The sequence below is a fragment of the Canis aureus genome, chromosome 2, assembly GCF_053574225.1.
Source record: "Canis aureus isolate CA01 chromosome 2, VMU_Caureus_v.1.0, whole genome shotgun sequence".
NCBI classification, from domain to species: Eukaryota; Metazoa; Chordata; class Mammalia; order Carnivora; family Canidae; genus Canis; species Canis aureus.
The window spans coordinates 63,611,015-63,627,812 of NC_135612.1; the positions used below are offsets into that span (position 1 = coordinate 63,611,015).

Sequence of the window (16,798 nt, forward strand, 5' to 3'; positions counted from 1 at the left end):
TATTCTAAGTTGTGTCTGTGGTGTTATGTTGATATACTGTAATCTCAGTGCAAATGTTGTCACGTTCTGACAAGAGGTTTTGTCTTTATTTTCCTCCTGTGGAGATGAGTTGAAAATCCTGATCTTAGGTCTTTCATGGGATGGGGGTGGGCGGTGAAATAATTGACTCAAGGCAGTACAAAAGAGATAAATGCTTATTGAATGCTTTGCAAAGGGTCGGTGGGCAGGACAGCAGAGAATAGGCTGTTTGCCATGACGCAGGGGGTGAGGGGCTAGAGTTGTAGGGCAGAGTGAGGAGATATGGGAACCTATGGATTTTTTCCTTTTTTATTAGCTATACCTGGTTGTAATTGGTCAGTTAGGGCCTATGGCTGTCTCAAGTTGGGTCACTTAATGAGCTTCTTTGCATTCAGCTTGGTGGTCCATTGCTCAAGCTTGTTCCCTGAAAGCAGCCCCTAAACTACCTTTAATGAAACTCTGGCACTAGTTAATGTGTATGAGGATTACAATAAAGGCATAGTACCAGTTTAATCTCTGTGTTGATTTCTTGCATTCTTCCCTGAAAAGAGGGGGGAATCTTTGACAGAGAACTTTAGCTTTTAAAAATATGATATAGGCGCTACCCTGAAATGCAGAGCCTTGAGCACATATTTTAGGGACTTGCAAACTAGTCTGAAAAATGTGTAGTGTTAAAAAGAAAATTCAGCTGAGTAATTTGAAAGTCTGATTGGCTTTATTAAGTGATTCATGAATCTGGGCAGCATCCTGCCAAGTAAGTAGAGGGGAACTCCAAGGAGTTGTAATACAAAATGGAAGGTTTTTATAGGAAGGAGGGTGAGGCAAGGGCGTTATTAGCAAAAGAGAATGTATTCTTTCAGGCAAGGTCATTTTCCCTTTGGGGGAACAGCAGGGGGTGTCTTCATGCAAATTACCTTATCTTCCTCTGTGCCAGATTACTTTATTGGTTCTCACCAGAAAATTACTGACTGACTAGTTAAGACAACATTTGTGGGAGAGGTTGAAACCGCGATTACATTAGGCATTAAGCCTGGGTTTGGTAACTTGACCTAAGTGGAGCCATTTTGGATCTGTGGTTTTCTTTTTAACAGCAGGACTAAGGTGGCAGAGTAGGGGAAATGGAAATAGCCTTCTATGTAAAGAGGTGAAGTGAAATAAACACTCAAGAACGTGATCTTGGTTTTAGATGAGTAGTAGAAGCATATTAGTAGCAATGACCATCAAGTTACCCATGCTACTTAACTGATTAGGAAAGAAAATTACTAAGCAAAGGCTGAAAGATTAATAAATTTCTACTAAAGTGATCACCTAAGGCAGCACTTAGATTATCAGTGTGGTTAAGATGAATTATTCAATACCTGTTGAGACAACTGCCTCACCATCTGGAAAAACAGGTCTGTATTCCAACCTCACTCCATATATCAACATAAATCCCAGCTAGATCAAATTTGTAAACATAAAAGAAAGAAAGAGAGAAACCACAGAATTGCTAGGAGAAATAGATGGGGAAAGCCTTACTAAGCGTGATGCAAAAGCCAGAAATTATAATAGAAAAGATGGATAAATTTGCCTACATAAAAATTGAAAATATTTATAGAGTATGTCAACCAAGGAAAGAGTTCACTGAGAATTTACGCAAACAGACAGTTATCTGGGCAATTAGAATTGCAGTTTGGGAGACACAGATTCAGATAGAAATCTGAATTGTGTTCCAAGGAAGACAAGGAGATAGCAGAGTTATACAGGCAAAAGGCTATGAGTATAGTTCTCATCCAGGTCCTGTATGCAAAAGATGGACTGGAATTAGGGTAACTAGGATTGGTTGGGTTAACATGAAAATGAGGGATTGAAATTTGCTAAACACATTGACTCCTTTGGAATGCAGATGATTTGAGTCTGATGACTAGTAGGAAATTAAGTCCAGGCTGAGGACTTGTAGCCAGCTAAAAAGTTTAGTTTCTAAGTTGAGGACATGCATAAATTTCTCCTACCCTATGGCTTTGCAACCCTATTTTTATGTTTTGTTTGTTTTTGAGAGAGAGAAAGGGCATGCTTTAGCAGTGGGGAGGGGCAGAGGGAAAGTGAGAGAGAGAGAGAATCTTAAGCAGGCTCCATGCTCATCGTGGAGCCCAACTCGGGGCTCAGTATCACAACCTTGAGATCATGATCTGAGCCGAAATCAAGAATGGACTGCTTAACCGACTGAGCCACCTGGGTGCCCCCTCCCAACCCTATTTTAAAAAGAGACTCTCTTAGCTAAGCCTGCTTGTTTTATCTTGGAAATATCCTTTTACAAGCATAAGAAACTTAAAATAAATCACTAACTGGGGGAAATGTTTGCAATACATGTGATAAGCCCAGTGCTAAAAGCCTCTATGATGAAAGATCTTGTAATAAGTGTTAAAAATTATTAAAGACAATTTAGGTAATACAAAACTTCATGAAGTGGACTTTCTCTGTTCAGAGACTGCTAAAGGGGTAGAAAGCAAGAAGCTTTTATAAGGATAGACAATAAAGAACAAGGAGGGGAGGCACCTGGGTGGCTCAGTCGGTTAGCGACCAACTTGGTTTTGGCTTAGGTCGTGATCTCAGGGTGGTGGGATTGAGCCCCATGGGGAGCTTTGTGCTCAGCATGGAATCTGCTTAAGATTCTATCTCTCCCTCTGCTCCTCCCCTGAGTGCTTGCTCTCTTCCTTTCTCTCTCTCAAATAAATAAATAAATCTTAAAAAAAAAAAAAACAGAATAAAGAACAGGGAAAAGAAAAATAGAAAATATCTGAGTGGCTGAGGCCACATAGTGAGGCTTGTTTGGAGGAAAGAGGAAGAGGAAATAAGTACAGAGCTAAGAGTTGGCTTGGCATTTGAGGATTGGCTGACTGTATATACTGTGTTTCTGGTTAGGCAAAGGACCCAAAAGTTATCTCAAGTTTTAGTTTCCTGACGTGGCACTCTGAGTACTCTGTCTTGAACCTATAAAGTTATTTCAACACAAGGAAGAAAGCCTGGTGAAAACAATGAAAAAAGAAAAGGTTTAATTCTAACGACTGATCAATATGTGGAAAGGTATTCCAACAGCCCTACTAATATTCACACAAATGTTGCATGGGGGGAGACACTCTTCACCTATTAAAATGGAAACTATTTGAAGAGCAGTTGCTGCTAGTTTTGGCAAATGTATGGGAAAACATGCATTTTTATGCCCTATTAATGAGAGTGTAAATTGGAATAACTTCAAGACAATGGTATACCAAAACATATCAACATCTAAAATTTGTTGACTTATTAAAACTGGCATATTAGGACTTATTCCTATGGAAGTGCTCGCACATGTGTGCAAGGATCCATGTACAATGTTGTGTAGGAGGTTACCTTGATGCAGTGGTAACCTCCAAATACACTCTCAGACAGGCTGTCCCATATGTCATGGACAGGAAACTCAGGAGCCCAAATCAAAGTGCTCAAATCATAGTTTAGTGAATCATTTTTCAATAGAAGACAGTGTTATAGTGACAGTTAAAGACTGAGGATAAGGTTGCAGGGAACTGGGGGGACCCTGTTACGTGAATCCTGTGTTATGTAGTGCTTATGTCCTGTCCGCTGCATCAAATTTTACTTCTGATAGCGCTATCATGAGGACCACAGCTGAAATTGGCAAGGGGGCTCTGCAGATAGAGGGCTCAGAGGGCAGATTCATATTTCTATCAAAAATGTGCAGGGACAAGTGTGCCTGGTGAGAGATCTGCTTATGTTTTTCTGGGGCAGAACATAAATGGGGCTAGGATGGGCGTCAACCATGAACTGCATGTGGGGGGATAATGCAGCTCTTGGCCTGAAGGTGGTATCATCTTGACTCACAACTTGGCCTTTCCATCATTTTCAGTTAGTAACACTCTTGTTTGCTCCATCCTTTCTCCATGTATTCCATTATATCTTTATCATGTCTTATAGTATATTTTAAGTATACTATAAGTAGTATACTGTACTCATCTTAACAATTCTGTCTCATAAGCTATTTGTTTTCCCTTTATACTTAAACACATGAGTTTCATACGTCCTTTTGGTTTTTCCTGTCCTTTAGGATAGGGAAGGGGCACCTGGGTGGCTCAGTGGTTGGGCATCTGTCTTCGACTCAGTTCATCATCCCAGGATCTTGGGATCGAGTTCCGCATCTGGTTCCCCACAGGGAGCCTGCTTCTCCCTCTGCCTGTGTCTCTGCCTCTCTCTATGTCTCTCATGAGTAAATACACAAAATCTAAAACAAAAAAAACGAAAAGCAAACCCCAAAAAACAAATGAATATTCTCAGGTGCCTGGGCGGCTCCATAGGTTGAACATCTGACTCTTGGTTTTGGCTCAGGCTCTGATCTTAAGGTTATTAGATCAAGCCCTATGTTGGGCTTCGTGCTGGGCATGGAGCTTGCTTAAGATTCTCTCTCTGAAAAAAAAAAAAAAAAAAAAAGATTTTCTCTCTGTCTCCTTGCCTCTCCCTCCCCCCAAAAGAAAAAAATATACATAGCAAACAGATATGAAGCATTTTGCTTAAAATATAAAAAAATTCATTAAGGATAGAATAAATATATTACTTTGTATTTAGTGGAATACTGGTTGCTTAAAGTGGGAATGCAGATCTTTACTAACAAAAGAGGAAAAAGATGTCTATTTTATATGGAGTGAATAGGGCTCAAAAACATGATGTACAATATCCCATTTCTGTTTTAAAAATGCATATATGTACATACCATCTTTCAGATGTGTACAGAGAGGATGTCTAAAAGAGTCTTCTCTAAAATATTAACAGTTAGTGTAGGATTGGGGGTCATTTTTTTACTTGCTTCTTTTTTTAAGATTTTATTTATTTATTCATTCATGAGAGACACAAAGAGAGAGAGAGAGGGAGAGAGACAAGCAGGCTCCACGCAGGGATCCTGATGTCGGACTCGATCCTGGGATTCCAGGATCATGCCCTGAGCCAAAGGCAGATGCTTAACCACTGAGCCACCCAGGCGTCCCCTTGCTACTTATATTTTGTCTTATCACAGGTGAATTTTTGGGGGAGAGGAGTAAAATAAGAAGCTTATATTTTTATAATCTACAGAAAGAACAAATCAATTATGGCTTTTAAGAATTTCAGATCGCCAGCATTGTGCTCTGGGAAGAATAGCCTTCAAAGTCAGACAGACCCAGATCTATTACTAGCTGTCTAAAATTGGGTGCTTAGCCTTCCTTTAGCTCTAATCTCCTAGTCTGTAGAATGACAGTAAGTACCTTAGAGGAAGTAAGACTGTGTGCAAAGAGCATTAGCACAAAGCCAAGATCATATTAGTGGTCTGTCTAATAAATGCTCCCTCCACACACACCCCATATTTGATACAGTGCTTAATACTCTTCTGCCTTCTATTTCATTCCTGATAGTGTGAAAGGACCTACTAATCATAGTTGTAGGAAAATCCAGCAGCTGCAGAGGACTCTTTCCGAGACAGATCAGCTTATAGTATCTTCCTTACTGTAGCTGTGGTCCCACAAAGCCTGATAAGGGAATCTGAGGCTTTCTCAGCCTTCCATTAAAAAGTTGAAAGTAGGGGCGCCTGGGTGGCTCAGTCTGTGAAGCATCTGCCTTTGGCTCAGGTCATGATCCCAGGGTCCTTGAAGCAAGCCTGTTTCAGGCTGTCTGCTCAACAGGGAGTCTGCTTTTCTCTCTGCCCCTCTCCCACTTATGCAAGCTGGCGCGTGCATGTGCTCTCTCTATCTCTTTCTCTCTTTCTCAAATAAATAAAATCTTTATTTAAAAAAGTTGAAAGCATAAAATATTGCACTGGAAAATATTTTGGCCCCTAGACCTGATATGATATTTAAATAAGTAAAACTTGGGGTTAGATAGCAGTATTACCAAACTTTAGTGTGTATCTGATCATCTATAGAAGTGATTCTCAATCCTATCCAGACTCAATGTCACTTTTTTTAATGTTCATGTTACTATACTGAAATTAAGAGATACTTTTAAAAATGAGCACACACATTTTTAAAAATCAGCATAATTTCTTGACAATAAGATAAATAAAAGGAAGGTAAATTATAATTAAATATGTATTTCAATATATAAATGATCTGATATGACTAACTTTATGACATAGTGTAGTATTCACATGCTTGTACATATAAGTAGACTCACCATGAATGTGTTAAATACAAGTGTGTTGTATTGGCAACCAAATAGCATGTGCCCTGTGGCAATTGATGATGTGATTTTCCAAAATGGTGAACAACTTTTGGTAAAGTTTTGGACCAGAAAGGCTAATTTCCCTCTAGTTTACACTGTTTGAATTCCTATAAAATTTAATGTGTACTAAGACCCTGCAAAAACTACTTTAAAGGGAGCTTGTTTAAAATGTGGATTTCTGTGCCCTCAACTCCCAAGTATTTTGACTCAGGGTGTCTAGTCTAGGGTCAAGAATCTATATCAACCTCTTGGCAGGGATTTTGATTCAGGCATTCTTTTTTCTAAATGAATTGGAAAACTCAGATGTTGTTTAGGAGAGAGAACCTAAGATGATGACTAGGAACCAAAAAATCAGGTTGGCCATTCCTACCGGGTATAGTATAATGGGGCTGGATTAAGAAATCTAGAATAGGAATATCTTGATTTCAGACACCACTGGGCTACTTATAATTGCCTGGCTTGGTACAAAAGTTCTGGATAAGGATTTCCCTATTTTTAAAAATGGATATTGCTACCTGCAGTGTCCGGGGATGGGATTTCGGTCTGTGGAACCCTCCAGAGTTTGCCAGCTTTACCAAGATTACTAAAACTCTTGATATAAGGCAGTTTGTAAAATGAAACATATTAAGCATGACAACTGTTTATGTTGATGCTGTTATTCACACGTTGGGAAAATCTGATCCAGGTGCTGTCACTTTCCCAAAAGCCCACTGTTTGAAACCAGAGAAAGCAAGCCACAAAGAAATTTGGTCGCTAACTCCTCCACTCAAACAAAACAAAAAGGCACAAGCTCTTAATCCTGACGACAAGATTCTGGCCCCATTTGGCCAGTGGCCAAGAGTGTGGATACGGATGAGTCACTTCCCTTTCACTGAGCTCGGCTTACTGAGACTTTCAGCTCCATCTGTTACTCAACTACTCCACTCTTCTTTGCTTTCTCCTTTCCCACACCTGCTACCATCCTTTCTGCCTCTCTGATGACTTTTCCTCTGTGCTCCTACCGCTTCTTGTACTACGGGTTCCGCGCTTTCTCGTCCCAGATTTGTCACCAGCTCCTTGGCCGCCCCTTTGGCTTTTTCTCTTTGTTCGCTGATCTCTGGCAATCCTCCCGCAACGTCCGGGCTCCTCCCCAAGATGGGGGAATGGGGGTGCTACCCGCAGCCCTGACCGGGGTCCACGTTGTGCGCCCAGGTCCCGGTACCTCGTCGCGTCCCCGCGACTTGCTCTTACCTCGCTGCCTCTCTCCTGACACTCTTGACATCCCGCCCGCGCCCCCCCCCCCGCCCCATCCCATCTCATCTCCGCCTGCCGCGCCGTGCTCCGGGGCTCTGGAGCCTCTGGCGGAGTGTGCTGGTCAAGGTGCCCTGTCCCTCGCTACCCGTTCGCCCCGGAGAACATCGCCAAGGGCCCCTTCCCAGACCGTGCGCCCCGGCTGCCCGAGGCTGAGGCCGGCTCTAATTTTCCCTTGGCTTGGGATGCCCACCGCGGGCGGGGGCGGCCGCCGCTGAGTCCGGAGCCTGGAGCCACCCACGTGTCCAGGAGCGCGGCGCGGGGCCAGCGCGAACCTCTCCCAGGCCAGCGGCTCCTGGCCGCCGAAGCTCTACTGTTGCAGGCGAAACCCGCACGGGCCGGAGAGCGGCGCCCGGGTCGCGAGCCGCACGTGCGGATCCTCTGCGTCTCGCCGCAGGGTGCGGGTGCCCGCGGAGGTGGCGAGCTAGCCAGCGAGCGCGGGGGCGGGGAGGGGGGCGCGCGGGCCGCGGGAAGGCCGACGCTCGGGGCGGCGGGGCGGGAGGCCGGACTGCAGTGCCCCCCGCTCCGGAGAAAACCCACACGCTCACACGCCCGCGCGCGCACACGCACGTGCACATCGCGGGCAGCGAGAACACGAGCGAGAGCCCTTGAGTGTTGGACGCGTTTTAGCCATGGCTTCTGTCCTCAACGGCAAGATTCACGCGTCCGGGACCTGCCAGGGCTCCAAAGCTGATGTCCGCGGCGCCGCCGACTGGAGAATGGACTGGGATCCCGAGATGCACGTGAAAATGTGCAAAAAGATCGCCCAGCTCACCAAGGTAAGGCGAGGCGCTGCGGGCCGGCGAGCTGCGCGCCCTGGGGGCCCCAGGGTGGGGGAGGGCGGGCGCGCCCTGGGGAGGCTCAGGCCGAATCCGGGCAGAAACTTTGTCCAGGAGGCCAACCGGTCAGGGGAGCGGTCCTACATCTTGGTAACTTGACCTTCTGGAAGCACCATCCTAAAGCAGCTGAGAGAGGATCCTTGCCGAGGAAACTCCTACAGACTGCCGCTGAGCAGGTGGTCTGTGCTCCCAAGGTGGGAAACCTAGTTGAATCAGTACTGGTGTGTGTGTGTGTGTGTGTGTGTGTGTGTGTGTGTGTTTATGCACGCATGTGTTTTCCTTTACCAGCTCTGCTCAAATGATTGTGTCTGGAATGTTGTGATTTTATTCGTCGCTGTACTTTACAGCTGCAGAGGTCATGTGGGCTCTATTTAAACACTTGATTAATTTATTCCTTCATTCAACAAATATTTGAGCCATTTGTTGAGTGCCAGCAGCTTGCCTGGCACTGTACTAGACCTGGAAGGCAGCCCAGGGGACTTACTATCAAACTGGGTGCAGATGTGTGTAAGAGCATAAATGGAGAAGTGCACGATTCACCCATTAATTATCGGAATACAAAAGACCTTGGGAGGTCAGCCGGCCCATCTCCCTAGTCTTCCCAGGGACGGGATTGAATCTCTCTGGGACCTGATGAAGACCAGCAAGAAAATACCACCCTGCCTTTTGCTAGCCCTCTGCAGCTTCCCTATTAGGAGCTAGAGCTCCTTGTTGTAGATGTCCCTCCTGTGCCTTGTATAGATGGAAGCAACGTCCCTCTCTTAGAAGGTCCCAGTGTGTATAGCTGTTTGCCTTGGGGTTTCCTTTTGATCTCATAATAAACTCCTGATAACATACTGCTAGTGGAAGGGTCAGGTCCAGATTCTGTCCAGTAGTTTATGAGACATACTCTCTTTCCTATCTTCCTCCCACCTTCCCACATCCATTTTTTTTTTGTAGGTTCACAGGCATTTTTCTATTTGGCCAGAGGAAGATCGGATAGAGACTTGGAATTGGGCATTAGCTGCCTTCTCCCGCCCCTCCCATCAACTTCTTCACATTCTTTGCATGTGAGCCTATCTCCAAACAGTGATATCTTTAGTCAAGGATAGAAAAAAGAGAATGGAGATACCCCCTGAGATCTTGGCATGTGTGGCTGGCCACAAATCTAATCTACATTTATCTAAATGTGACATCAATCCCTACAAAGTATTGACTTCAGGTGCTAGGCACAGTATAAGACATCTCGGTCTTTAAGGAATCTAAAATGTTTCTGGAGACACAAGGTTTGAAATATGGAAAGAAAACTAAAAGATACTACTGTAGAATCAATTGCTAAATTGAGTATTTCAAACTATGAGTTCTACAGAAGTAGAAACAAAGGGTAAGTCGTGATGGTCAGGAACAGTTAGGGGAGATTTTATGGAAGAGATGAATGTTGAATTCAGTTTGAATTGATGGAGTGCCTACTGTGTGCCAGGTGCTGTGCTGAATACTGATGGCATAAAGCTGATTAAGACAGTCCCTACCCCTGTGTATATAACACATGAACAGATCATTGCAATACAAGGAGTTAAGCATTCCACTCAGTAGTATTTATGGCACACCTTTTACGTGACGAGCACTGAAGATACAGCAGTGAAGAAAGCAGCACGATCCCTAGCACATAGTAGGCTGTGTTTCTCAAAGGATATTTTTGCATTAGAAATCATAATTGATTCTTATTATGTAGTGCTTCTCTTCATGGTTTTTATGTTAATTGCTTATATTTGACATTTTAATATTGATATCAATATTCTACTTTTCTTTTGGCTAATGTTTGTATGTCACATATTTTGCATCTTTTTATATTGAATCTTCCTGTAAGTTCTATTTTAGTTGTATTTCTGACAGGTGAATTTAATCCCTGTACACTGATGGTGATTACTAATATATTGGGGCTCATTCTTTTATCATGTTTTATGTTTTTCATTTACCATCCTTTTTCATTCTTCCTTTTTCTCCATCCCTGCCTTCTATTGGATTAATAAAATGATCCATAGTCCCTCATTTTCCACTGCTCGTCTGAGGGTGTTAGGCTTTATTTCTGTTCTTCTCAGAATTGTCTCTTATTTTTCAACATACATACTTAACTATAATTTTTTCTGACAAAGTTATTATGTAATTCTGTCTTCCTGCAAAATATTTTTTAAAGATTTGTTTACTTATTTTAGAGAGAGAGAGAGAGGGAGCAGGGGAGGGTGAAGGGAAAGAGGGAGAGAGAATATCTTAAGCAGACTCTCTATGGAGCCTAGGGCTCCATGCAGGACTCAGTGTCACGACCCTGGGATCATGACCTGATCTGAAATCAAGAATTGGATGCTCAACCCTTTCAGCCACCCAGGTATTCCATTCTTGCAACAGATTTTTTGTGCACTTTACCCATTTAACAGCCCTATCCTTTCCCATCTTGCCATTGTTGTCTAGGGTAGGGTATTTGAATTTTTTTAATTTAAAAATAATTTTTACAGGGGTGCCTGGGTGGCCCAGCTAGTAAAGCTTCTGCCTTCAGCTCTGGTCATGATCACAGGGTCCTGAGATCAGCAGATAATCTGCTTCTCCCTCTCCCTCTGTTCTTCCCCCCCTGCTCATGCTCACTCTTTCTCTCTAATAAATAAATAATATTTTAAAAAATAATTTTTATAATCAAGCATTAATTAAATCCACTGACATTTCATCACTTCTTACTATTTTTTCTTGAATCCAAAGCCTTCCATTTGGGTTCACTTTTCTTCTAGCTGAAGTTCATTTATTAATAATCTTTCTCTTGAGGTCTGGATAGGGGAAGGACTTCTGTATGTTTGAAACTGTCTTTATTTTGCCCTAAGTGTTGGGTGATAATTTATTTGGGTATAAAATTCTAGTGAACAGTTATTTGCCCAGAGTGCAGTGATGAAGATACTCCATGGTTTTCTGGCACTGGTTGTTGCGGGTAAAAATTCTACTGCCAGTCTAAGTTTCATTCCTTCATAGTCAGCCTGCCTTTCTCTTGACAGAATTTAGAATTTGTGTTTGTTTTATTTTGGTGTTCAGCAGTTTCACCAGAACTTTCTAGATGTTAGTTAGTGTGCTTCCTGTTCATGACTGGTGTGCTCTCTTTAATTCTGGAAAATTATCAATGCTTTTCTCTTCAAATATTGATTCTTTGTCATTGCCTACATTCTCTTTTCTGGAATTGCATTAGGTTAGTGAAGAAGCCTCTTCATCTATATCCTGAAATGTGATAAAAATCTATTTTTTTTTTTGCCTCTTTGTTGCATCCTGGTAAATTCTTCGATCCAGTCCTTCTGTTTGCCAGTCCTCTAAATAATTTGTCCAGCCTAGAGTTTTAAGTTTTAGAACTTCAATAATTATATATTTCATTCCTAAGATTACTATTCTTATTTCCTTTCTGATTTTAATAACTTAATTTTTACAGTTTTATTGAAGTATAATTTACACCTTATAAAATTCATTTATTTAAGTGTATGATTCAACATTTTTCAGTAAATGTACAGAGTTGTTACACTATAACTACAATCCAGTTTTAGGACATTTTTACTATCCCAAAGAAACCTGTCGATTCATAGTCAGTCCCCATTCCTACACCAACACCAGGCAACCATTGATCTACTTTCTTTCTCTATAAATCTGTCTTTCCCAGACATTTCATCTCAATGAAATGATACAATATATGGATATTTCCATCTGGTGCTTTTCACTTAGTTGCGAAATCTCATCCATGTTGTAGCATATGTCAGGCATTCATTCCTTTTGATTGCTCAGTAGTATCCCATTGCATGGATGTGCACCTTCTGTGGCAGACTTTTGGGTCCTTTTCACTTTGGGGCTATTATAAATAATGCTGCTACGAACATGACATTCCTATGCAAGTCTTTGTATGGACACACATTTTCATTGCATTTGGGTAGATAACTAGGAATAGAATTTTGGATTACATCTTATTTTTTTAAAGATTTTATTTCTTTATTTGAGAGAGAAAGAGCATGAGCCAGGGAGAGGGGCAGAGAGAGAGAGGGAGAAGCAGACTCCTCACTAAGCAGGGAGCTGATATGGGGCTGGATCCCTAGACTCTGAGATCATACCTAAGCCAAAATCAGACACTTACCCAACTGAGCCACCCAAGTGTCCCTGAATTGTCTATTTATGTTTAACTCCTGAGGAAACTGCCGAACTATTTTCTAAAGTGACAATATCATCTTATATTGTTCAGCCTACTTTTCTGGGAAAACCCAATCCAACCCCATGTGCCCAGTTCTTGAGTGACAATGAAGTACACTTCTTTGCTTACTTGATTCACTCACTTCCCTTCATTTTCCTCTTGATGCTTCCTCTCCTGAGATGTCTTCATCTCTAAAAGTTGAGTCCTACTTATCTATTAAGTCTCACTTCCCCCCAAGAAAAGCCTTTGAAAAACCTTGCTTTTGAAATTAACCATGTATTCATTAATTATACATTGTGCATTCATTATTTTTTCTTACATCTGTTTTTTCCCAGAAGTTTATACAATGCCTGGCACATGGTAAACTCTCAGTAAGCTTGTTAAATTTAATTAAAATTTCCTCCTACAGATTTGGTTAACATTTCTTTCATGATATTTGTCCATCTGATATCATAGTTGATTTGTATATAGTATGTCCCTTAAAATCATAAACTCTACTTTATTCACAATATTTTGCACTTGGTAGACAATATGTGTTAGGGTAGTAAATATTCATTTACATAGTGATTCAGAGTCCAGGGTGCACATTAAAATCACCTGGGAAGCTTTTAAAAATACACCAGTGAGATGACAGCTAGAATGCAATGCCTGATACTAGACTGGAGTCTCTACTGGAGGGGGAAAAATGCTGCAGCGAGACAGTCAAGTTTACTGATAAACTGGAATGTGATGATAGAGAAATTAAAAGCATCTATGTCAATGTTGAATTTTCTAGAGTTGAAAATATGCTATGTAACTATGCACCAATATATCCTTATTTTGAGGTAATGCACTTTGAAATAGGTCTTACTTTTTAAAAAAGATTTATTTATTTGGCAGAGGGAGTGAGACAGAAAAAACATGCGTGTGCAGGGATGGGGGTTGGGCAGAAGGAGAGGGAGAGAAAATCTCAAGCGGACTCCTCCCTGAGCATGGAGCCGAACACATGAGGCTCCATCTTATGACCTGAGATCATAACCTGAGCCAATATCAAGAGTTAGACACTTAACTGACTGCACCACTCAGGCACCCCCAAACTGGTCTTCTTTTAAGAACATAAAAATGATGTCTTACTCACAAAGCATTTTATTTTGTAAATTAAATATAGAAAGAGCAAATGATAAAACAAATGGGACAAATGTTAAGCACCTGTGAATCTTGGTAAAGGGTATATGGGGATGTTCTTTGTACTATTCTTTTTCTGGCAATTTTTTCCTAAGCTTGAAATCATTTCCAAATAAAAAATTAAAAACAAACACAAAGCATACAAGACCCCATGCCCCATCTGTGAAGGAGAAGAGAGAGGGGTGACAGTCATTGCTGTTTTCTCAGAGCCCCTCAAGAGCTCTTGATGTTTACCCAAGGTCAAGAACCACTGTTTCAGAGCAATTGAAAGTTTAAACAGTACAGTGGGCACAGAGGAATTATTTGGGCGATAGGAGGTTCCTAATCCATTCCCCACCCCAGCCTTTGGGAAGCTTTTGGTCTTGAAAGCATCGGGCAGGTTTGCCCAGCCCAGACCCTGGGTTCATCAGACCAACCCTGCTTTTGCCCTGTTCTAGCAATCTCCAACTGATTCTATTTTTGGCGGGGCTCTCCACATCCTCATACCCGAAAGGCTTGGCATCCTTCATATCCAGAGATTCCTTAGTTCCAACTTTGAAGGAGGGATGGAGTACCTTGCTGCAAATATAAGCTTTATACTAGAACGAGAAAATGAATAGGAAAGTGTGTGTTCCCTCTCTGTGAGCCATCTCTCGGATGAAGATTGACTCTCAGGAAATGAGACCACAACCTTGTACTGACCATTACCATGTACTCATGGCACTGCCTCTCATCTCCCAATCACAGAAGAGTGCCCAGGAGGCAATGAGCAGTCCTGTTAGGTGCCAGAAGCTACCAAGCTAGAAGTGTAAATAGTAGAGTAACCCTACAGAGCCCTCTTGATCACCCTTCTAAAAGGATGTGTGCCAATCTCCTGGATTGCAGACCCTGCAATCAAGGCCTGCAGTTGCCACACGTTAGTAATACCTTATGATTTTTTAGTGTTTATAATATTTTCTTTTTGAGCTTCAAAGGTTTATATTAGTTCCTCACCCCTATCTTATTTATTTATTTATTTATTTATTTATTTATTTATTTTAGTTGACACACAATGTTAAATTAGTATCATTTATACAACATAGTGATTCAGCAGTTCTATGCCTTGCACAAATGCTCAAAACAGTAATCACTGCATGATATATTATTCCAAGACTACATTCCCTAGGCTATACTTTTCATACCCTTGCCTAATCTATTTTATTTTAAGATGTATTTATTTTAGAGAGAATGAGAGAGAGGGTGCATGTGGGTGGGGGAGAGGGAGCGGAACAGAGGAAGAGACTCCCTGCTGAGCCTGTTGTGAGACTCAATCTCAGGACTCTGAGATTACAACCAGAGCAGAAACCAAGAGTCGGACACTTAACCTACTGTACCAAAAGGCACCACTTGACTTATCTACTTTATAACTGGAAGTTTGTACCTCTTAATCTCCATTTCCCCAATTCTCTTCTCCTCTAGCAACTACCAATTTGTTCTCTGTATTTATGAGTCTTTCTGTATTGTTTGTTCACTTGTTTTGTTTTTTAGGTTCTACATATGGGTGAAATCATATGATATTTGTCTTCTTCTGTCTTATTTCACTTAACATGGTACCCTCTAGATCCATCTGGGTTGTAGGAAGTGGCAAGGTTTCATTCTTTTTTATAGCATTCATGTTTTTGCAAAGCCTTTGACATACTTATTCATCCTCTGTGTGCACAGCAGTCCTGCATGGCAAGGAGGGAAGCACCATCCCTAATAGGGAGAGGAAAAATCTGAGATCCAGAAGAGGGCTAGCATTCTTGCCTGATGTCACATTAGTATGTATTGACAGAACCCAGGACATCCAGAACCTAGTGTTGGGTGTGTAGAGGGGAGGGAGGAGGATGAAACTTCTTTCCTGGTCATCCTTATGGTTCCATAACCTCTCTAAATCATTTTTACTATTTTTTTTTCATGGAAGGGGCAATGTGTATCCAATTAGTGAGGCTAAGAGCAGGAATAGAGCAGAGCTCTTTCGTCATCCTCCCTTTTCCCTCATGGAGTGATCTGCTCGTAGAAGCACACATTCTACTCTATCTTTCATGCCACAATTTTACATCATCTTCCCCTGGTCCAACATCTACTAGGACACATTAGCAGAGACAATGATACTGATGTGTGGGGGAGATAGTGGATGTCTGTAGGGATGGAGTGGATGATATTGTTATGAAGAATAGGTCATGAGTATAAAATCAGAAAGATTAAGGAAAAACGGTTATAATTTATTTTTCAGATTTTTAATTTATTCATTCAAGAGTGAGCAAGTGAGAGCAGGAGCAGCAGTGAGGGCCAGAGGGAGAAGAAGAAGCAAGACTCCCTGCCAATCAGGGAGGCCAACATGGGGTTCAATTCTAGGACCCTGGGATCATGACCTGAGCTGAAGGCAGATGCTTAACTGAGCCCCCCAGGTGCTCCCGAACAATTATAATTTTGACTCAAAGCTATCTTTTTTATTTGATTTAATTTAATTTAATTTGATTTAAACTTGATTTATTTCTAGAGGGATACTTCTTACTCTTATTTATACTAATAAATTTAAATGAAAATAAACATGAAGACATCTGGAGAGCTAATGAATAATTTTGAGGTTTACCTTGGATTGTTCTTCCTTCTGATCCTACTTATATGGCTGGTATCAGCTAAAATACCATCTCTTTAGAGAGAGGCCCTTTCTGATCTTCCAAAGGGGCCAACTTTCCTCATCTTTAATTGGAAAAAAAATAAGTCTTTCTTCCTTGGTGATTTGACAGCGGAGGTTTCACTTACATAACATGGAGCATCTCACCCAGGGTTGGTTGTGTTGTGAACATGATAGATACTGGTTTCCCTTCCCTTTCTGAACTGGAAGACCTGCAGAAGGATAGGACTCTTGCTCAGTCATCAAAACCAGCAATGGGAACAAAGCCAGCCCTTCTCTGGGACAGGGAGGCAGTGTCCTAAAGCAGTGGGAGTGATTCCTGTTAGCACAGAAGTCCTCAGCAACAGGCTGCCACCTGAGCCCTGTGTTTTCATGGCTTAAAGGTGTGGACGTTTTCTTGCACCCACTGACTCCTGTAGCTTCTCTGAAAATACTCTCCTGCTTGTGGCAGCT

The 16,798-nt window shown here is 41.8% G+C and overlaps 1 protein-coding gene across 2 annotated transcripts in view; it reads left to right on the plus strand.

Moving 5' to 3' along the window:
* Nucleotides 1-7,141: 7,141 nt before the first annotated feature.
* FAM184B (family with sequence similarity 184 member B) overlaps nucleotides 7,142-16,798 on the plus strand; it is a 132,962-nt gene continuing 123,305 nt past the window's right edge. For both annotated transcript variants that reach the window (XR_013367244.1, XM_077876774.1), the window contains exon 1: nucleotides 7,142-8,303. Coding sequence is in view for 1 of the 2 variants with exons in the window: in XM_077876774.1 (XP_077732900.1) it covers nucleotides 8,157-8,303 (147 nt within the window). In the remaining variant the exon portion in view is untranslated. The remainder of the gene's footprint in view (nucleotides 8,304-16,798) is intronic.